General features: G+C 41.7%; 1 protein-coding gene across 1 annotated transcript in view; it reads left to right on the top strand.

Annotated features, from left to right (window-relative positions):
• Nucleotides 1-5063, top strand: part of cabp7a (calcium binding protein 7a) — a 71812-nt gene extending 66749 nt beyond the window's left edge. Inside the window, exon 5 of the mRNA XM_014159999.2 lies at nt 1706-5063. Within this exon, the coding sequence (XP_014015474.1) occupies nt 1706-1833 (128 nt within the window). The 3' untranslated portion in view covers nt 1834-5063. The remainder of the gene's footprint in view (nt 1-1705) is intronic.
• The last annotated feature ends 19294 nt before the right edge of the window (nt 5064-24357 follow it).

Below are 24357 nucleotides of genomic sequence, written 5' to 3'. Positions count from 1 at the left end.
CAACAGGGAGCTCTGGGTGAGTCTGGTGCGGACTCACCTGGGGTGTTTGAACAGCGCTCTGCCTGCCCTCTCGACTCCCTGACGAGCTCCTCCAGCACCGGTCAGCAGTGTGTCCTCTGCGACCACAACTGGTGCAGGAGAAAGCTCCTCCTCCGGTCGGCCTAGCAGAAGTACTTCCCAAATCCATGGGAATCGGAGCAGGTGGGCTGGGAGGTGGAACAAGCAGGACCCGATCAGGACGCCCACGGGCAGCCAGCAAGTTGTCCAGTCGAATGGACATGTCTATGAGCTGGTCAAACGTAAGGGAGGTGTCCCGACAGGCTAGCTCCCTGTGGACGTCCTCTCGTAGGCTACACCTATAATGGTCTATCAGGGCCCTCTCATTCCACCCCGCGCCTGCAGCCAGGGTCCGGAACTCCAGCGCGAAGTCCTGTGCGCTCCTCGTCTCCTGCCTCAGATGAAACAGACGTTCACCCACCGCTCTACCTTCAGGTGGATGGTCGAACACAGCCCAGAAGTGGCGGGTGAACTCTGGGTAATCCTGCCTCACTGAGTCTGGGCCTTCCTAAACTGCGTTGGCCCACTCCAGGGCTCTCCCTGAAAGGCAGGAGACGAGGGTGTTAACACTCTCCTCTCCCGAAGGAGTTGGGCGAATGGTCACCAGGTAAAGTTCTAATTGAAGCAGGAATCCCTTGCACCCGGCAGCCGCTCCATCGTACTCCCTCGGGAGCGCGAGTCGAATCCCGCTGGAACTGGATACCGTTGGAACTGGATACCGTTGGAGAGGGTGGTGGAGCAGGCTGAAGAGTGGCGGATGATGGTGTAGAGATACCACTCCTCTCCCATCTCTCCAGTCTCGACAGTACCTGATCCATAGCCGTTCCTAACTGGTGGAGAACGGCCCGTATGTTGAATTACACGCTCCTCCATAGATGGGGAAGGCGTGTCTGCTCCTGCTGACTCCATAATTGTGGTGCAGGTTTCTGTAACGTCTCTCTACGAGAGATGGGTGTAGGAGTCAGGCGCAAGAGAGAAGATAATTCCAATAACAAGAGTTTAATAAAGTCCATCAAAAAACATACAGAACAAAATCCAAAGGACATAACCTGAATTAAAAAATTATGAACAAAAATAACGTCACCCAACATAAAACAGGGAAACGAAAATAAACCCGCACGACACAAAGCGGGTAGAGAGAAAATAAATACCCACGCTAATCAACACAAACAAGGAACAGGAGCACAACCAAAACAGACAAGACTAAACAAAAAAGAAAAAAGGATCAGTGGCAGCTAGTAGACCGGTGACGACGACCACCGAGCACCACCCAAACAGGGAGAGGAGCCACCTTCGGTGGAAGTCGTGACAAAACTCCTTAATATACTCTACTTTGTCATGCTTCTCAGGTGCTAATGCATTTGTTATCTTGTTTGGAGCTAACTGAAATCAGAGCTGTAATCTAGGTAATTATGTATCGTACACACTGGTGTAAAAACACATCTGCAAGCAGTATTCATCCGTAATAATTGTGTTCATATACTTGTACATTTGGAGATGAGATTACAATGTAACTTGCCTCTGGTATCAGATATGTGCAGAGCATCAAAAGAGATTTTATTCAAAAGACTCACAGGTGTGTGTCTCTACATCTTGATAATCTCTAACTTTCCTCCTACTCCTCTTGTCTCCTTTCCCTGTCAAGCAGCTAGTCCAACGCAGCAAGTCAAGCAGACATGTGTACGCAAGAGCCTGATATGTGCTTTTGCCATCGCTTTCATCATCAGCGTCATGCTTATCGCAGCAAATCAGGTGCTTCGGAGCGGCATGAAGTAGGCAGGGACGGCCATGGCCTCCTGACCCTCTGAAAGAGACTTCTGTAAGACACCTGGACAAATGACTGAGAAAAAACAGCTCAACAACAACAACAACAGACAGTTAATCCACCATCTAAATGAACTGACAGAAAGGCATGGCTCTCATCCAAATGATTTCATGGGCATATTTCCCAACATGCTCCTTTATCTCCTTTCTGAATGGAACCCATTGAGACCCTTAACTACGGTGGCCTGGAGGTTGACCATCATCTGTGCATGAAGTGCATGGATTTAACCAGTCGTCTCTTGAAACATTTGTAGACGTTATTATCAGTGTATATCCATATGACTGTGTAACAAACAGAGGTGTGTCATTATTAACTTATGGTGAACCAACTGTGACCAACTTTGTTAATAGGGTCGCGGGTCAAGGGATCAGTGGCGGGAATGAAAAATGGGTTTTACATCTGTACTGTGTATCAAACAACAACAAACAAACAACAACAAACAAGTTAATATTTCATAATAAATGTATATTTCACAGTTCTGCATGATCAAAAGGGCTGTTTAGTGGACTACATGATCATAGTGTAAAAGTAGTTTTTGGACAACTGTTCTTATTGACATACTGTGGACTATTAGCTTCACTGAGCACCCCATAATGATCACAACATATCTCACAGCCATAAGGATCACAACATATCTCACTGTCATAAGGATCATAACATATCTCACTGCCATAAGGATCATAACATTTGTCACTGCCATAAGGATCCTAACATATCTTCCCGCCATTGAAAAACCAACAACTCAGACGTGATGGGTGTTGTATTAGCATATCACTGAGAAATCATACAGTATTTGCTTGATATGTGACATATATGCATAATAACATTATAACAGAGATGTCTGCTCTGTACACGGGGAATATGATGAATGTGCTGGAATGTATACACTGCTATATTAGGCAATACATCATGATTATACATCTCACATGTGATATCGCCGGCTAGACATGTTCAATATAGACCTTTAGGCTCATCCATGAGGAAGCTCTGCTCTGTAGAATTGAAGCAGGAGCAATAACCTTCAATCCATCTCCATGCCTTGGTAGCTCCTTGTTGTCCTTGGGATGCAATACTCTTGCTATGGCAACTTTGAACATACCATAGCAATATATTCTATCTTGTTTTTTTATTTATTAAAATGTAATGACATTCACACTAGATAAAAGAAGCAGGAAGCACTTTCATCTTAAAGACACTTCTGAAACCAGGTTTCTATCCTATGTCTCATTCTGGGACACAGACTGCTATACTGATCATCAAATGGCCTGTGAAGCCCTGCAATAAAGCACTAATCCAACTCTGGGCAATATTTCCACCATTGCTGTTCCAGTGCTCTTTAGAGTGTTGTGCATGATTGCCAGTGACATCTTGGAATACTGATAACCGCTATACATCTGTATAATACACATTTTGACCAAAGCTTTGAAAGTCAACCATTGTGTGGAGTAAATGGCTCTTAGAATGGAAGGAGAGAGAACAGTAAAACAAGTCAATGGAAAAGCACAGCATTTTTTATGTAGTTGCCAATGAAAGGGAAACTTGAATAGGTCATCAATATGTATTGTTGTTGGAATTCTAAAAATAGTCATGATGTCTTCTATTAGATTTGTTGTAAAGAAACTAATTGGACAAGATGGAGAGATGCAAAAACAAAGAACTAAAAGATAAATGCCCTTCACTAAAATACTGACATCTGTTTTGGAGGCTGAGGACATTTATTTTGTAATGTAACGGAAGGTAGCCTAGTGGTTAGAGCGTTGGGCCAGTAATCGAAAGGTTGATAGATCGAACAAGGCAGTTAATCCACTGTTCCTAGGCCGTAATTGTAAATAAGAATTTGTTCTTATCTGACTTGCCTAGTTAAATAAAACCTACTGCATTAGACTATTTGGTTTCACACGATTGAGCACACCAATATTTTGGTGTTACAATTCAGCAACCGGGTGATGGAATTATGATTACTGTCCTGTCTAAAAACAGTCAAGACACAACAATTATCTCATTTCACTGAGCGTTTTGTTAAAAGCAGAAAGGTCGCAGTAAGGTTGCAGCAAGGTCACAGAGGACATAATACAATTGCACATTGTCAATTCACTGTACTGTAAACAAATAGCTTTGTTTTCATTTTGCACTTTATAATATGGTTTAGATGCGCACAACGATAATACACCGCCATTATGATTGTGCTCAATTTCAAAACATACTATACATACGTCTTCAATGGTTACAGTATTGTATATACATTTTCCTTACATCTTCAGAATAGATGGGAGTAGATGATAGATAACTGATATATGAACCCACTTCATCTGTTGTTGGTACATATTGTATCAGCTTGGGTGACACTAAAATGTCAGCTTGGGTGAAACTAACATCTCAGCTGGGTGACACTAATATGTCAGCTTGGGTGACACTAATATGCCACCTTGGGTGACATTAATATGCCAGCTTGGGTGACACTAATATGCCAGCTTGGGTGACACTAATATGTTAGTTTGGGTGATACTAATATGTCAGCTTGGTTGACACTAATATGTTAGTTTGGGTGATACTAATATGTCAGCTTGGGTGACACTAATATGTCAGCTTCGGTGATACTAATATGTCAGCTTGGGTGATACTTATATGTCAGCTTGGGTGACACTAATATGTCAGCTTGGGTGACACTAATATGTCAGCGTGGGTGACACTAATATGTCAGCTTGGGTGATACTAATATGTCAGCTTGGGTGACCCTAATATGTCAGCTTGGGTGATACTAATATGTCAGCATGGCTGACATTTGGCTACAATGGTTAAATATCATTACTTTTGGCATATTCTAATGAGATCATTTTGCCGTTTGAAACAGAGGGTGTTGAGAATGTTGTTCCATGATCTAATACTTTGCCTTATACTCTGAGACATGAAACACTCCGAGACATGTTTATTATCAAAGCAAAGCTATACAAAAATATAAAGACCAATCAAATATTTATTTTCTTTTTACAGATGAAACAAAACATATTGTATTGAAAATGTTGATAGTTTACTGAATGTTAAAGTTCTATTAATTGTACTTTGATACTTTATGTCTCAAAAACGATCTTATATTATCCACCCGCTGTGACGTATGTTCATTGATCACACCATATGTACCTGTCTGTCTGTGGAATGGTATTTCACATAAATAAAAGTATATTGGCGCAATGCATCGATGTGTGAAATCCTTTCGATTCATCAAATCTACAATCCCAGTTTCAACGTTATGTTGACAACTTTGTGGACTGTCTCTATGGACTGTATCACAATACTGTTTGATATGATTTCAGATTGTAACTCAATATAAACAGATGGGCTTTCTTGGGTTCAGTGGATTTAGAGATTGCTATTCCATCTCAAGTCACATCTTGGTTTCTCAGAGTCTCTGAGTCCAAGCTCTGCAATCTGTCACATGGTTTAAAACCGTAGTTAGCGTCTCCCTTTGAAGATGCTTACATTGCAGTATAACTAGCGGGCACCCTAACACAGTTGATATGATAGTCAGTCCATGCTATCCTATGATGTACAGTATGTGTGGATCCCAACTGGGTATGATGCTAACTTCCTGTAGCCATGGATCCTCTGCTGAGATGTTTGGGATTCTAGCCCAGTATCATCACCAATCCTTCGGGCTTCGTATCACCTTCATCCACCCCTTTGAACGTTCTGATGGAAGTCAGGCTGCTGGAAAACTACCCTCCAACAACAGACACTTGGGAGATGTTCATTTACAGTATGTGGTATTTGCTAGGCTCTTGATACAATGTGTGGAAATGTTAAAAGACATCAGACATTTATTTTACTGTAACTCATACATCCAGTCATTTGGGAGAGGGGAGTGACATGTCTGAAGATAGTTTGCTGCATAGTTAAAGCATGGCTATGCAGGCTCGGCCTCAGGTGTTTTTTTTGTGTTGATTTATTAGGATCCCCATGGCAACGCCAATGGCGACTGCTAGTGTTACTGGGGTCTGACACATAACGAAAAAGACATTACAGACAAAATACTTTTCAATTTCCATACATTTAAAACATTAACATGTAGTGTGTGTGTGTGCATCTAACAGTTCCACATACATGTCAGTACACACAACAAGTATGTCACATGGGGGAGAGGCGTTGTGTCATGAAGTGTTGCTTTATTTATTTGTTGAAACCAGGTATGCTGTTTACTTGCGCTATATAAGATTGAAGGAAGTTCCATGCACTCATGGCTTTGTATAATACCGTACGTTTCCTTTCATTTGTTCTAAACCTGGGGACTGTGAAAAAAAACGAGTGGCATGTCTGGTGGGGTAAGTGTGTGTGTCAATGCTGCGTGTAAGTTTACTATGCAAACAATTTGGAATTTCCAACAAATTAATGTTTCTTACAAAAACAAGAAGTGACGCAGTTAGTCTTTACTCAACTCTTAGTCAATTCATCAATCAATCACATTTGTTTATAAAGCCCTTCTTACATCAGCTGCTGTCACAAAGTGCTGTACAGAAACCCATCCTAAAACCCCAAACAAATCAAATCTAATCAAATGTATTTATAAAGCCCTTCTTACATCAGCTGATATCTCAAAGTGCTGTACAGAAAGCAATGCAGGTGTAGAAGCACAGTGGCTAGGAAAAACTCCCTAGAAAGGCCAGAACCTAGGAAGAAACCTAAAGAGGAACCAAGCTATGAGGGGTGGCCAGTCCTCTTCTGGCTGTGCCAGGTGGAGATTATAACAGAACATGGCCAAGATGTTCAAATATTCATAGATGACCAGCAGGGTCAAATAATAATAATCATTGTGGTTGTCGAGGGTGCAACAGGTCAGCACCTCAGGAGCAAATGTCAGTTGGCTTTTCATAGACGATCGTTCAGAGTATCTCTACCGCTCCTGCTGTCTCTAGAGAGTTGAAAATAGCAAGTCTGGGACAGGTAGCAAGTCCGGTGAACAGGTCAGGGTTCCATAGCTGCAGGCAGAACATTTGAAACTGGAGTAGCAGCACGGCCAGGTGGACTGGGGACAGCAAGGAGTCATCAGGCCAGGTAGTCCTGAGGCATGGTCCTAGAGCTCAGGTCCTCCGAGAGAGAGAGAGAGAGAGAGAGAGAGAGAGAGAGAGAGAGAGAGAGAGAGAGAGAGAGAGAGAGAGAGAGAGAGAGAGAAAGAAAGAAAGAAAGAAAGAAAGAAAGAAAGAAAGAAAGAAAGAAAGAAAGAAAGAAAGAAAGAAAGAAAGAAAGAAAGAAAGAAAGAAAGAAAGAAAGAAGAGAAGATACTCTAGATATAACAGACCAACCCTAGCCCCCCAACACATAAACTACTGCAGCATAAATACTGGAGGCTGAGGCAGGAGGGGTCGGGAGACACTGTGGCCCCGTCCGACAATACCCCCGGACAGGGCCAAACAGGCAGGACATAACCATACTCACTTTGCCAAAGCACAGCCCCCACACCACTAGAGGGATACCTTCAACCACCAACTTACCATCCTGAGACAAGGCCGAGTATAGCCCACAAAGATCTCCGCCACGGCACAACCCAAGGGGGGGCGCCAACCCGGACAGGAAGATCATGTCAAGTGACTCAATCCTCTCAAGTGACGCATCCCTCCTAGGGACGGCATGGAAGTGCACCAGTAAGCCAGTTACTCAGCCCCTGTAATAGGGTGAGAGGCAGAGAATCCCAGTGGAGAGAGGGGAACTGGCCAGGCAGAGACAGCAAGAGCGGTTCGTTGCTCCAGTGCCTTCCGTCCACCTTCACACTCCTGGGCCAGACTACACTCAATCATGGGACCTACAGAAGAGATGAGTCTTCAATAAAGATTTAAAGGTTGAGACCGAGTCTGCGTCTCTCACATGGATAGGTAGACCATTCCATAAAAATGGAACTCTATAGGAGAAAGCCCTGCCTCCAGCTGTTTGGTTAGAAATTCTAGGGACTGGCTTGCATAGTATTAATATTAGACCTCTGATTACAATGAAGAGCATGCACTTACAGCACTTGACCTTATGACTTGACAATAATCAAGATATGATCAAACTAGAGCCTGCAGGACTTGCTTTTTGGAGTGTGGTGTTAAAGAAAACCTAAGTTATATTAAATAGATAGCTCTGAATCCACGATATTGCAGATCTTGAAAAGCCATGCGTTTTCTCAACAACAGGTTGAGAAATAATATCAAAGGCTGCACTGAAATCTAACAGTGCAGATCCCACAATCTTCTTATTATCAATTTATTTCAACCAGTCATCAGTCATTTATGTCAGTGCAGTACATGTTGAGTGCCCTTCTCTATAAGCATGCTGAAAGTCTGTTGTTAATTGGTTTACAGAGAAATAGCATTGTATTTGGTCAACACCATTTCTTCCAACAGTTTGCTAAGAGCTGGCAGCAAGCTGATACGTCTGCTGTTAGAACCAGTAAAGGCCACTCTTTACCACTCTTGGGTAGCAGAATGACTTTGGCTTCCCTCCAGGACAAAAACTTTCCTCTAGGCACAGTTTAAATATATAACTGATAAGTTTGGCTATAGAGTCAGCTACCATCTTCAGTAACTTCCCATCTAAGTTGTCAATGCCAGGATGTTTGTCATTATTGATTAATAGCATTCATTTTTCCACCTCTCCCACACAAACTTGACAAAATTCTAACTTTCAATGCTTTTTTAAAATTATATATATATTTTTATGCATGAGTACGATGGCTCAATGTTTGTTGTTAGCATTTCCTGCCTAAGTTTGCCCACTTGGCTAATGAAGTGATCATAAAAATAATTGGTATCAGCAAATGGTTTTGTGATGAATAAACCTTTGGATTAAATGAAAGATGGAGTTGAATTTGTCTTTCTGCCCATAATTTCATGTAAAATACTCAAACAGTTTTTTTCCCATCATTCTTTATATCATTGATCGTGGCTTCATAATACAGTTTCTTCTTCTTTTTGTTGAGTTTAGTCACATAATTGCTCAATTTTCAGCAAGTCAGCCAGTCAGATGTGCAGCCAGAATTATTAGCCATTCTTTTTGCCCCATGTCTTTCAACCATACAGTTTTTCAATTCCTCATCGATCCATGGAGCTTCAACAGTTCTAACTGTCAGTTTTTTAACAGGTGCATGTTTATCAATAATTGGAAGAAGACATTTCATAAATTCATCAAGTGCAGCATCTGGATACTCCTTATTATTCACAAGAGTCAAAGCTAAATATTTTGTATGATTTCTTATACATTATTTTAGGCCCAGATTTTGTAACTTTGGCATTTCTGAATATAGCCACTATATTGTGATCAGTGCATCCAATGGGTACGGATACAGCTTTAGAACAAAGTTCTACAGTAGTAGTAAAAATGTGATCAATACATGGGGATGATATTGTTCCTGTAGTGGTTATCCTGTTGGGGATCTGATCCCGGTATTGGGATTTATTGTCAAGAGACCATGGCAGGAAATTATAAACTGCAAGAATCTAATAATTTCAATTTCTCAAACAATCAACTATTTTTCACCATTTGAAAGACAAACATCTCCTAAATCCAACCAGATTGTCCGATTTCAAAGAGGCTTTACGGCGAAAGCATAAAGTTAGGTTATGTTAGGAGAGTACATTGAAAATAGCTGTGTGTAATGTTTTGTCAATTCAAAGACAGGCGTCACCAAAAGCAGATAACCAGCTAAAATTATGCACTAACCTTTGACAATCTTCCTCAGATGACACTGCTAGGACATTATGTTATACAATACATGCATTTTTTGTTCCATCAAGTTCATATTTATATCCAAAAACAGCATTTTACAGTAGCGGTGAAATTCCGAATTTTTTTCCCCTCAAATGCTTCCGGTGAATCAACGTTACAATTTACAAAATTACTATTCGAAAACATTGGTAAATTATAATATTGTCATTCAAAGAATTATAGTTTAAAAACACCTTGGAAGGTTGATTAATAACCTGAACCAAATGGGCTACTGACCTCTAATCACACAGATATTTAAACCTACTGACCTCGAATCACACATATATATAAACCTATTGACTCCTAATCACACAGATATTTCCTGGATGTGTTATTTCCCTCTGTACTTGTGTAAAATGAAAAAAGTCAAATGATGATGTCACAGTATGAATCAGAGTGACTTGGTGTTTCTGTCTTCCGTACAGGAGCAGAAAAAACATCCCATTTCCTTTGTAACAACATTAATCAATAGTTGCACCGATTGCCCCAAGGAATGTCCTAGTAATCAAAAGTACATACATGACATGACATTCATCTTTTTCTTATTAGATCTTATATATATTAGAGTCAAACGTCTAAGAAACAACAGTGAATGGCTGGGGCACCACCATCACAACATATATTGGAGACAGTGATCTATGATGGCCTGAAAATTAATGTATGTTTTAACCCAGTCAAGCTGCAGACTGCGACTCAAAAAACAACATGCATCCCTGCGATTTCTTCATGATAGGACTAACTGTCAGCTAGCTAAGCTTGATGACTTGGTAGAAACCTTGACCTAGATTCAATTAGATTGAGCATTAAACAACATTTGCCAACATCTACATAGCAGATGTTTTGGTGATGTTGGAGGAGTAGGAGTTGACAGGCCGATGAGAGGCTGCTATTGTGTGTCACAAACCAATCCATTATTAAGTTCAAAATGGCACAAGAAAGTTAGAAATAATGACTCAAATGTCAAACCATTGATGTTTCCATGTCAATTTGGATGAGGGGATTTATGCCTGTCTGTCTAATTTGAGTGTTTGAACTTGTAACGCGGCTGCATGAAATTCTAACGTGTCTGATTGAATCTAGCCCCTAGGATAAGTGCAACATGATCTCACGAACTCAAGTCGAAATTAGACATTTATCCAATTGTCACATTTGTCAAAATGCAAGGTCACAGCTGCGATGCACAAACATTGGAGAAATGGGAATGGCCAATTATTTTAGCCTTGTAAAGCTACTCGACCAGGTTGGATACGTGATATGATGCCTGTGTTGTTTAGAAGACAATCCCCCAAGCCATATATAGCATATCTCCTGGATTGTTTGAAGCTCAATTACTCACGGCAGCTTTGTTTTCAGGCACCGGATTCAGAACCTGTATTGTCCCAGTAGGCAGAGGGCTTACTGAAGTTCAACATATCACAGATGTCTCCCATGAATCCATGGGAACAACATATCGCTAGAGATGAGGAGAGACTAAAAGCTTTTTTTGGGAGCCGAAAATACTTTATTTAATCTTAAAAAGTTTGACTCACACAGTTCCTTTAGGCCTATCTGATTTTTTATTAGACTTGAAACCCAGACTCAGGGGTGGTCTACTGCATCTCAAAGGCTTTGTGCAGCACCACTGCCTAGCTCAAAGATCAAATTTGGTCTTAAAATACACACTTACTAAACTGGAGATCTATAGAGCTTTGAAAAAGTACACGGTAAAAAAAAAAAAAACACCCACAAAATCAATTTTTTTCAACTAATCATTATTAAGTAACTGGTTCCACAGCCTTTTTTGTTTTGTTTTGTTTACTCAACTTTTCGGTCGAAGTGTTACAGTACCTGAACTTAAAATGTTGAGTTTGCCGAAACTTAGCTCCAACATGAGAAAACATAAGCAAGAATCTGGCAACTTAAAAAAATGTGCTTGCTCAATTAAGTCTGTTGAACAAGTCACATACAGTGCTTTTAATATATGTGCTCACCTGGGATTTGAACTCCCAACCTCTAGGTTCATGGAATGTGGATCTTCCTACTACACCACCATGTCTTATTGAAGCTTCAGTCTACATTTAGAGGACTCCTGATATCTCCAGAAGTGATAAGTGTAATAGTTTTTCTTGAGTGTACTTTTAACAGAGCTGAGATTTACTTTGAAGTGCAAAGTGTAGCAATACATGTGAAATCAGTTATTAACACAGATATTAATGGCGTAGCAGTAACTTTGGAAAAAGCTACAACGGGCTCCTGACCATATCTGCTATTGTGTGTGTTTTTTTGTGCTGATCATTTTTTACATAATGTTTCCACCATCGTTTCCTAGAACCAAAAATAGCTTCTGGACATCAGAACAGCGATAACTAACCTCGATTTGGATGAAGATTTGTACTTTAACGAGTCAGAGACGTAGGACATACTGCTCACCTCGGACCAGGACCTAATCTCAGAGACACAGAAAAGAAAAAGGCTGCCTCCCGAGTGGTGCAGCGGTCTAAGACATTGCATCACATTGAGGTGGTGCACAATTGGCCCAGTGTCATCTGGGTTTGGCTGGCTGGGGTGTCCTTGTCCTATTGCACTCTAGTGCCTCTAGGGCTGTGCACTGACACAGTCACCACTTACTGTATATTAAGGAGTTTGGTGTACAGTGCCTTGTAAAAGTGTTCATCAGTCTTGGTGTTTTTCCTATTTTGTTGCATTACAACCTGTAATTTCAAAGGAATTTTATTTGGATTTCATGTATGGTGTTTCCTCTGACACGTTGGTGCGGCTGACTTTCGGGTTAAGCAAGCTTGGCAGGGTTGTGTTTCGGAGGATGCATGACTCTCGACCTTCACCTCTCCCAAGTCTGTATGGGAGTTGCAGTGATTGGACAAGACCGTAACTTTTTTTAAATTTTTTTATTTTATTTCACCTTTATTTAATCAGGTAGGCAAGTTGAGAACAAGTTCTCATTTACAATTGCGACCTGGCCAAGATAAAGCAAAGCAGTTCGACACATACAACAACCCAGAGTTACACATGGAGTAAAACAAACATACAGTCAATAATACAGTAGAAATATATGTCTATATACAATGTGAGCAAATGAGGTGAGTTAATGAGGACAGACGTTCCGCTAGCGGAACGCCTCACCAATATCCAATGGTAGAGCGTGGCGCGAAATACAAAAACCTTAAAAATGCTATAATTTCAATTTCTCAAACATACGACTATTTTACACCATTTGAAAGATAAGACTCTCGTTAATCCAACCACATTGTCCGATTTCAAAAAGGCTTTACAGCGAAAGCAAAACATTAGATTATGTTAGGAGAGTACACAGCCAAAAATAAACACACAGCCATTTTCAAAGCAAGCATATATGTCACAAAAACCCAAAACACAGCTAAATGCAGCACTAACCTTTGATGATCTTCATCAGATGACACTCCTAGGACATTATGTTATACAATACATGCATGTTTTGTTCAATCATGTTCATATTTATATAAAAAAAACAGCTTTTTACATTAGCATGTGATGTTCAGAAATCGTATTCCCACTGAAAACTTCCGGGTGAATTTACTAAATTACTCATGATAAACGTTGACAAAATACATAACAATTATTTAAAGAATTATAGATACAGAACTCCTTTATGCAATCGCTATGTCAGATTTTGAAATAGCTTTTCGGTAAAAGCACATTTTGCAATATTCTGAGTACATAGCTCAGCCATCAGGGCTAGCTATTTTGACACCCGCCAAGTTCGGGGCTCACTAAACTCAGAATTAGTATTAGAAAAATTGTATTACCTTTGCTGTTCTTCATCAGAATGCACTCCCAGGACTGCTACTTCCACAACAAATGTTGTTTTTGTTCCAAATAATCCATAGTTATGTCCAAATACCCCCGTTTTGTTTGTGCGTTCAGGTCACTATCCAAAGGGTAACATGCGAGCACATTTCCAGGCAAAAAAATTCAAAATGTTCCATTACCGTACTTAGAAGCATGTCAAACGCTGTTTAAAATCTATTTTCATGCTATTTTTCTCGTAAAATATCAATAATATTCCAACCGGACAATGCTGTATTCATTCAAAGAGGAAAAGAAAAAATGACGTGATCTCATGAATGCGCATCTCCAATCTCTTTGTCACCAGGCAGTCCACTGACAAACTGAGCTGCTATTATCTGCCCAGAGACAGGAGACGCCTCAATCCGGTTTCTGAAGGCTTTAGAGAGCCAATGGAAGCCTTAGAAAGTGTCACGTAACAGCTAAGATACTGTAGTTTCGATAGAGATGCAAAAGAAGGACTACAAATACGCAGACAGGCCACTTCCTGCTTGGAATCTTCTCAGGTTTTTGCCTGCCATATGAGTTCTGTTATACTCACAGACACCATTCAAACAGTTTTAGAAACTTTAGAGTGTTTTCTATCCAAATCTACTAATAATATGCATAGTCTCGTTTCTGGGCAAGAGTAGTAACCAGTTTAAATTGGGTATGTTTTTTTCATCCGGCCGTGAAAATACTGCCCCATATCCCAAACAAGATAAGGGAGGTAAAGGCAAAAAATGTCATGGTGGCAAAGTAAATACAATATAGCAAGTAAAACACTGGAATGGTAGATTTGTAGTGGAAGAAAGTACAAAGTAGAAATAGAAATAATGGGGTGCAAAGGAGCAAAATAAATAAATAAATACACTAGGGGAAGGGGTAGTTGTTTGGGCTAAATTATAGATGGGCTATGTACAGGTGCAGTGATCTGTGAGCTGCTCTGACAGCTGGTGCTTAAAGCTAGTGAGGGAGATAAGTGTTTCCAGTTTCAGAGATTTTTGTAGTTCGTTCCAGTCATTGGCAGCAGAGAACTGGAAGGAGAGACGGCCAAAGGAGGAATTGGCTTTAGGGGTGACCAGAGAGATATACCTGCTGGAGCGCATGCTACAGGTGGGTGCTGCTATGATGACCAGTGAGCGGAGATATGGGGGGACTTGTAGATGATCTGGAGCCAGTGGGTTCGGCGATGAGTATGAAGTGAGGGCCAGCCAACAAGAGCGTACAGGTCGCAGTGGTGGGTAGTATATGGGGCTTTGGTGACAAAACGGATGGCACTGTGATAGACTGCATCCAGTTTATTGAGTAGGGTATTGGAGGCTATTTTGTAAATGACATCGCCGAAGTTGAGGATCGGTAGGATGGTCAGTTTTACGAGGGTATGTTTGGCAGCATAAGTTAAGGATGCTTTGTTGCGAAATTGGAAGCCAATTCTAGATTTAACTTTGGATTGGAGATGTTTGATGTGAGTCTGGAAGGAGAGCTTACAGTCTAACCAGACACCTAGGTATTTGTAGTTGTCCACATATTCTAAGTCAGAACCGTCCAGAGTAGTGATGCTGGACGTGCGGGCAGGTGCAGGCAGCGATCGGTTGAAGAGCATGCATTTAGTTTAACTTGTATTTAAGAGCAGTTGGAGGCCACGGAAGGAGAGTTGTATGGCATTGAAGCTCGTCTGGAGGGTTGTTAACACAGTGTCCAAAGAAGGGCCAAAAGTATACAGAATGGTGTTGTCTGTGTTGAGGTGGATCAGAGGCTCACCAGCAGCAAGAGTGACATCATTGATGTATACAGAGAAAAGAGTTGGCCCAAGAATTGAACCCTGTAGCACCCCCATAGAGACTACCAGAGGTCCAAACAACAGGCCATCTGATTTGACACATTGAACTCTATCAGAGAAGTAGTTGGTGAACCAGGAGAGGCAATCCTTTGAGAAACCAAGGCTATTGAGTCTGCCGATGAGGATGTGGTGATTGACAGAGTCGAAAGCCTTGGCCAAGTCAATGAAGACGGCAGCACAGTATTGTTTCTTATCGATGGCGGTTACGATATCGTTTAGGACCTTGAGCGTGGCTGAGGTGCACCCATGACCAGCTCTGAAACCAGATTGCATAGCGGAGAAGGTGCGGTGGGATTCGAAATGGTCGGTAATATGTTTGTTGACTTGGCTTTCGAAGACCTTAGAAAGGCAGGGTAGGATAGATATAGGTCTGTAGCAGTTTGGGTCAAGAGTGTCCCCTCCTTTGAAGAGGGGGATGACAGCAGCTGCTTTCCAATCTTTTGGAATCTCAGACGACACGAGAGAGAGGTTGAACAGGCTAGTAATAGGGGTTGCAACAATTTTGGCAGATAATTTTAGAAAGAAAGGCTCCAGATTGTCTAGCCCGGGCTGATTTGTAAGGGTCCAGATTTTGCAGCTCTTTCAGAACATCAGCTGACTGGATTTGGGAGAAGGAGAAATGGGGAAGGCTTGGGCGAGTAGCTGTGGGGGGTGCAGTGCTGTTCACCGCGGTAGGGGTAGCCAGGTGGAAAACATGGCCAGCCGTAGAAAAATGCTTATTGAAATTTTCAATTATAGTGGATTTATCGGAGGTGACAGAGTTTCCTATCCTCAGTGCAGTGGGCAGCTGGGAGGAGGTGTTCTTATTCTCCATGGACTTTACAGTGTCCCAGAACCTTTTTGAGTTTGTGTTGCAGGAAGCTAATTTTTGCTTGAAAAAGGCCATCCGAAACACTGAAATGTTTCAGGGAGTGTTAGACAGTGATGAGTGGAGGTCGTTTGACCGCTGACCCATTACAGATGCAGGCAATGAGGCGGTGATTGCTGAGATCTTGGTTGAAAACAGCAGAGGTGTATTTAGAGGGAAAGTTGGTTAGGATGATATCTATGAGAGTACCCGTGTTTACGGCTTTCGGGTAGTACGTGGTAGGTTCATTGATCATTTGTGTGAGATTGTGGGCATCAAGTTTAGATTGTAGGATGGCTGGGGTGTTAAGCATGTCCCAGTTTAGGTCATCTAGCAGCTCTGAAGATAGATGGGGGCAATCAGTTCACAGATGGTGTCCAGAGCACAGCTGGGGGCAGAGGGTGGTCTATAGCAGGTGGCAACGGTGAGAGACTTGTTTTTAGAGAGATGTATTTTTAAAAGTAGAAGTTCAAATTGTTTGGGTACAGACCTGTATAGTAGGACAGAACTCTGCAGGCTTTCTCTGCAGTAGATTGCAACACCGCCCCCTTTGGCCATTCTATCTTGTCTGAAAATGTTGTAGTTAGGGATGAAGATTTCAGAGTTTTTGGTGGATTTCCTAAGCCAGGATTCAGACACGGCTAGGACATCCGGGTTGGCAGAGTGTGCTAAAGCAGTGAATAAAAAAAACTTAGGGAGGAGGCTTCTAATGTTAATATGCATGAAACCAAGGCTATTACGGTTACAGAAGTCATCAAAAGAGAGTGCCTGGGAAATAGGAGTGGAGCTAGGCATTGCAGGGCCTGGATTCACTTCTACATCACCAGAGGATCAGAGGAGGATTAGGATAAGGGTGCGGCTAAAAGCTATGAGAATTGGTCGTCTATAATGTCCAGAATAGAGAGTAAAAGGAGCAGGTTTCTGGGGGCGATAAAATAGCTTCAAGGTATAATGTGCAGACAACGGTATGGTAGGATGTGAATACAGTGGAGGTAAACCTAGGCATTGAGTGATGATGAGAGAGATATTGTCTCTAGAAACATAATTGAAATCAGAAGATGTTATAGCATGTGTGGGTGGTGGAACTGAAAGGTTGGATAAGGTATAATGAGCAGGGCTAGAGGCTCTACAGTGAAATAAGCCAATAAACACTAAACAGAACAGCAATGGACAAGGCATATTGACATTAAGGAGAGGCATGCATAGCCGAGTGATCATAAGGGTCCAGTGAGATTCAGACAGCTAGCAAGCTGGCAGAAGATGGAGGGAGGTCTGTTTTTAGCCACCTTGTGCGTTTCCGTCTGCAGATTAGTGGGGTTCCGTGTGGTAGGGGGGACCAGTCCAATTGGCAAAATAGTTATAGTTATAGTGGCCCAAGAAAATTGTCCAATAGACCTATTCAGATAGCAGCCGATAAGACAGCGAACGATTAGCGGGCCGCAGATGGGCGTTCAGGTTACGTCGCGACGGAGGGGCCAGTTGGATAGCTCCCTCGGGCAGATAACGTCGGTAGTTTAGTCGTGAAGGCCCGATGGGACTCCGCATCGGCAGTAAAACGGATCCGGATAGGTGATTGTAGCCCAGGAGTGGCTGATGGAACTCTTCAGCTGGCTAGCTCCGGAATAATTGATGTTACCTCCGGGACCGACGTTAGCCAATAGTCACTCGGGTAGCAGCTAGCTAGCTGCAAGATCCAGCTCTAAATGTCCGGAGCCTGCGGTAGAAATCCGGGGATATGGAGAGAAAATAGGTCCAGAATGCTCTGGTCTGAGTCGCGCTGTACAAAACTGGCGATAGCTTTTCGAGCTAAGGGATAGCTGATGACCGCCAACCGTGGCTAGCTGAACTCCAACGTTAGCCAGTGAACTGGCTAACCTCTGGCTAACCTCTGGCTAGCTTCTGTTGTGGATTTCAGATTGGAGGTAAATAATACTTTTTTTTTTAATTGGTGAGGCGGGTTGCAGAAGAGTGTTTTGAGGTTGAGTTTTTCGAAAAAAAAATATAAAAGGATATGCGAAGAAAAGATGTAAATATATATATACACGGGACACGACAAGAGGAGGACAAAGGACGTCTGACTGCTCTGCCATCTTGGAAAAATGCCTACCAACTACCAATTGCATATCACTGAAAAGGTGATGTGCAGGCACCCAAACAAAACAACATTGGCAAGTACATAAACCGCCTCAACCCTCTGTTTTATTTGCTGACAAATTGATCAAACACATCATTTGAAGTTAACTGAATGTTTGCCTATATTTTCTCATGTTCGAGCTTTGTTTGAGCCAACTAAAAATGTTGAATTCAGGTAACACTTTGAGCCAAAATTTTTTGTGAAACAAAAAAGGCTGTGGAACCAGTTACGTAATAATATTTAGTTGAAACAACACGTTTTTTGACAGTGAACATGCACTTAAAGGTTGCTCTGTACCTCATCAGCGAAACATAAAAAACAAATGACTTAAAATGCCATGGTGGAGAAATGTTTTCTTTTACAAAGAAAATGAAATCAGTACAACTTCGCCAGAGTGGATGGTAATCACTCAATATCAGGAAAAAGCTGGCAATATATTCCTATTTCTTTTTCTCAGTTGGAAAGTCTTAAACAGAGTGGCAACAAAAGTGGTATGTTTCCATTAAACCCTACCATTTATAACACTTTCTATTTAAATATACATTATAACCAAACATTAGATAACATTAGATTAGATGACATAAAACCATCAGCACCAGAAAGCTGAAGAGCATCCATTATTGATTAGATTGAAGTTGACCATCTATCTCTTCTAGAGCATTTGGTATGGGTCGTTTGGTATGGGTCATTTGGTATGGGTCGTTTGGTATGAGTCATTTGGTATGGGTCGTTTGGTATGGGTCGTTCGGTATGAGTCATTTGGTATGGTCATTTGGTATGGGTCATTTTGTATGGGTGTGCAAAAAGCTTTGCCCAGTCTAGTCCTGCAAATTGCTTTCAGTCCCTTGAGCTTTAGATCACACCCCAAATCATTGTCACCTACCGATTGGTGTTGAGCACATTTATGCTATTTGAGAATATAAATTAAATATGTCAACCAATTCCGACCTCTCAAGTCTGCATACAGATCATCATGCTTATTCCCCAATCCAAGCCAGCAAAAAGCATTAGTTTATTACCAATTACAGAACATAGGGTGACAGCTAGCCTTCTGTCTCACGGATAGCCCTGTATTGTGTGTGTGTGTGTGTGTGTGTGTGTGTGTGTGTGTGTGTGTGTGTGTGTGTGTGTGTGTGTGTGTGTGTGTGTGTGTGTGTGTGTGTGTGTGTGTGTGTGTGTGTGCGTGAGTGTGTTTGAGCATGGTGAGTATGGATGAGAACGCTAGTAGTCCAGTCCATATAACCTCCAGTGGTTAAAAGCCCTGACGATCCTGTTCACACCAAGCAGATAAATGGAAATGTTTCATCTCTCTGATAATGATGGGACTGTTTTATTTTGCCTGACCCCTCCGTTTGGACTTGATTCATTAACATTTACATTTTAGTCATTTAGCAGACGCTCTTATCCAGAGAGACTTACAGTAGTGAATACATTTGATTAAAAAAAAAATATTCCGTACTGATTCATCGTTGAGCTACGCAAGGCCTTTGTCCTGTCCACACCATGTGATTGGATTTTTTCATAATGTTTCTGCAAATGGTCATAGTGAAGTTCTCTACACCTTACCTTAGTCCAGTGGTTCCCAAACTGTGGGGCGCCGAAGGGTTGGAACTCAGTCCGGCTTTAAACTTGAGTTGTAAATGTAGAATGCACAAGATGCAATTTCTAAATTGGATAGCTGCATCCTCAGTTCCTCTTGTCATGTCAGTCATTGCATACCTTTGAGAGCTATTCATAACTTGTTACATATGTCCAGATCAACTAGCCCATTTCAGCTGACATTTTTTATTTAGTTTTTTTAACCCATAGATATTGTTGTAATTTTTTGGTCATTCAAATATTCTGTTAAAACACATTGGCGATGGCAAAATGTATATAATAGCAAGACAATTTGCTTTAAAACTGCAAAATGTCTTTGCACCCTGTGACAAAATGTTTAGAATTGCAGGAAATAAGCTATAAACCTGCAAAATTCTCTCCACCAACAAGAGGGGTGTGAACAGTTGGCGTCATGAACATTGCTTGTGCCCATAGAAATAGACGTGGCGCGTGAGTGTACGCGCAGGGAGGGGGGGGGGGTGATGTTCCCCAATGCCTGAATTTTAGGGGGGAAATCCCTGCATACCAATTTACACACAGCCATCTTCAAAGGGCTGCCACACAGCGATAGAGCCATACAGCCATACAGCGATCCATCTTACCTTCACCCAGCTCCTTGCCAGGTTAACAAGCCACACTATTTACATTAGTGATATTTCTCACTGTTGTACCACATGTTCTGGTGCACCAGGCTACCTCGTTCCACATATATAGGCTACCACCAAATCTGAAGTATTAAATCTCTAACTCTCCCCTGTCCCCTCAGCCGTCCATTTCAAAGGTCAGGGACTGTGGAGTAATCAACCGACTGCAAGGAAACCAAACATTGTTACCTTTCCAGCCAGGGGGAAATGTCACTCAATTTGACACGGGAATCAGTACTGGATTGTTTGTGTTGATGGGGGATTATATTTTATTTCATCATTGGGGTGAAAAAGGTGTTTGGAGAAAAAGGCTTGCCTGAATCAGTGTGTGTCAGACAGTGGAGGCGGCTGAGGGGAACGGCTCATAATAATGGCCGGAACGGAGCAAATGGAATGGCATCAAACACCTGGAAACCATGTGTTTTTGTATTTGATACCATTCTACTGATTCCGCTCCAGTCATTACCACAAGCCAGTTCTCCCCTATGATGGTGCCACCAGCCTCCTGCGTTCTTAAAGGTGCCATGGGCTGAAAGTTGGTTATATAGTTAACCTCTCTAGGGTAGGTGGCACCAAATCGTCCCACCTACGCAACAGCCAGTCTAATCCCGTGGCGCGATATTCAAATACCTTAGAAATGCTATTACTTCAATTTCTCAAACATATGACTATTTTACACCATTTTAAAGACAAGACTCCTTTATCTAACCACACTGTCCAATTTCAAAAAGGCTTTACAACGAAAGCAAAACATTAGATTATGTCAGCAGAGTACCCAGCCAGAAATAATCAGACACCCATTTTTCAAGCTAGCATATAATGTCACATAAACCCAAACTACAGCTAAATGTAGCACTAACCTTTGATGATCTTCATCAGATGACAACCCTAGGACATTATGTTATACAATACATGCACGTTTTGTTCAATCAAGTTCATATTTATATCAAAAAACAGCTTTTTACATTAGCATGTGACGTTCAGAACTAGCATACCCCCCGCAAACTTCCGGGGAATTTACTAACAATTTACTAAATTACTCACGATAAACGTTCACAAAAAGCATAACAATTATTTTAAGAATTATAGATACAGAACTCCTCTATGCACTCGATATGTCCGATTTTAAAATAGCACATTTTGCAATATTCTAAGTACATAGCCCAGCCATCACGGGCTAGCTATTTAGACACCCGGCAAGTTTAGCCTTCACCAAAATCAGATTTACTATTACAAAAATGTTATTACCTTTGTTGTCTTCGTCAGAATGCACTCCCAGGACTGCTACTTCAATAACAAATGTTGGTTTGGTCCCAAATAATCCATCGTTATATCCAAACAGCGGCGTTTTTATTCATGCGTTCAAGAAACTATCCGAAATGGTAAATCAGGGTTACGAGCATGGCGTATTTCGTGACAAAAAAATTATAAATATTCCATTACCGTACTTCGAAGCATGTCAACCGCTGTTTAAAATCAATTTTTATGCAATTTATCTCGTAAAAAAGCGATAATATTCCGACCGGGAATCTGCGTTTCGGTAAATAGAGGAAAAAAAAGAAAGACGGGGGCGACCAGTGCACACGCCTAAGCCCACTGTCCCCTGATCGGCCACTTGACAAAGGCGATAATGTGTTTCAGCCTGGGGCTGGAATGACGACATTCAGCTTTTTCCCGGGCTCTGAGAGCCTATGGGAGCCGTGGGAAGTGTCACGTTACCGCAGAGATCCTTTGTTTTGGAAAGAGATGGTCAGACATGCCACTTCCTGTAAAGGAATCTCTCAGGTTTTTGCCTGTCATATGAGTTCTGTTATACTCACAGACACCATTCAAACAGTTTTAGAAACGTTAGGGTGTTTTCTATCCATATCTAATAAGTATATGCATATTCTAGTTACTGGGTAGGAGTAGTAACCAGATTAAATCGGGTACGTTTTTTATCCGGCCGTGTAAATACTGCCCCCTAGCCCTAACAGGTTAAACATGGTTTGTGGTTGTGTAGCCTAAGGTGACCAGATTTTGAACATACATTTTTGATGTTTGTGCAACTATCACATTCTTCAAATTGCAAGGTCACAGCTTTGATGCACAAAATATTTAGAGAAATGAAAATGGATATTTCATATTGCCTTGTAAAGCTAGCAACAAAGCTGGATAGGTGATGTGATATCTGTGTTGTTCAGAAGCCAAATATACTGTCACTCCTGGATCGTTTGAAGGCTAAGTTACTCACGGTAGATTTTTTTTCAGCCTCTGGATTCAGAACCCGTATTGCACCAATCAGCAGAGGGCTTACTGAAGTTCAACATATCAAAGAGGTCTACCGTGAATCCATGGGAACAATTTACATCCAGAGATATGAGAGACTAAAAACTTTTTGGGGATGCCGAAAAGTCTTTATTTAATCAACAACAAAAAAACTCAAGTTTGACTCATACAGTTACTTTAGGGATATGTGATTTCTTTACTTGTACCCCAGCCTCAGTGGCAGGGGCGGACGGGCCATCTGACATTTTTAACAAATGCCAGATGGGCTGGTCCATTATTTGCACAGTGGGCATGTCTAACTTGGGTTTTTGCGCAAAATGATAATAATCTTGCTAATAATGGGGGCCTCTACGAAAATAATGGGCCAGTATTGGAGCCTCAAGGAAAATAATGGGCCAGTAGAGGGGCCTCAAGGAAAATAATGGGCCAGTAGAGGGGCCTCAAGGAAAATAATGGGCCAGTATTAGGGCCTCAAGAAAAAAAATGGGCCGGTGTGTTATACAGTGCATTCGTGAAGTATTCAGACCTCTTCACCTTTTCCACATTTTGTTACGTTGCAGCCTTATTTTAAAATTGATTCAATTGTTTTTTTCCGCTCATCAATCTACACACAAGAGCGGCCACCACCATACTTCACCGTAGGGATGGTATTGGCCAGGTGATAAGCAATGCCTGGTTTCCTCCAGATGTGACGTTTGGCATTCAGGCCAAAGAGTTCAATCTTGATTTCATCAGACCTGAGAATCTTGTTTCTCATGGTCTGAGAGTCCTTTAGGTGCCTTTTGCCAAACTCTAAGCGGTCTGTCATGTGCCTTTTACTGAGGAGTGGCTTCCATCTGGCCACTCTACCATAAAGGCCTGATTGGTGGAATGCTGCAGAGATGATTGTCCTTCTGGAAGGTTCTCCCATCTCCATAGAGGAACTCTGGAGCTCTGTCAGAGTGTCCATCGGGTTCTTGGTCATCTCCTTGACCATGGTCCTTCTACCCCGATTGCTCAGTTTGGCCGGCCAGCCAGCTCTAGGAAGTGTCTTAGAGGTTCCAAACTTCTACAATTTTAGAATGATGGAGGCCACTGTGTTCTTGGGGACCTTCAATGCTGCAGAAATGTTTTGGTATCCTTCCCCAGATCTGTGCCTTGACACAATCCTCTTTGGAGATCTACGGATAGTTCCTACGACCTCATGGCTGGGTTTTTGCTCTGACATGTACTGTCAACTGTGAGACCTTATATAGACAGGTGTGTGACTTTCCAGATTATGTCCTATCAATTGAATTTACCACAGGTGGACTCCAATCAAGTTGTAGAAACATCTTGTGATGGAACATTTTATTTTGTGCTTTTCTAATAGCCAATTTATTTGTTCATGCAAGTGACTGATTGAACGTGCCTAGGCGGAATCCTCACTATCAGTATCTGCAATTTGACAGTACGCCCAGAAGCTTGTTTTGAGAACAAAAGGAGAGAAGATGCCTCGTGAGGAATTGGTCTGTCACATGCATAAACCAAACATTACTGAAGAATTCATTATGAATGAGGAATAAGCTAAATCATGCAAATATAACTTGTCTGTGTAAGCAGTATATAAGAGAACTAACAGGACTGCCC

The sequence above is a fragment of the Salmo salar genome, chromosome ssa20, assembly GCF_905237065.1.
Source record: "Salmo salar chromosome ssa20, Ssal_v3.1, whole genome shotgun sequence".
NCBI lineage: Eukaryota > Metazoa > Chordata > Actinopteri > Salmoniformes > Salmonidae > Salmo > Salmo salar.
Note: the sequence above shows the minus strand (reverse complement) of the source record. Positions and strands in the feature narration are given on the sequence as shown.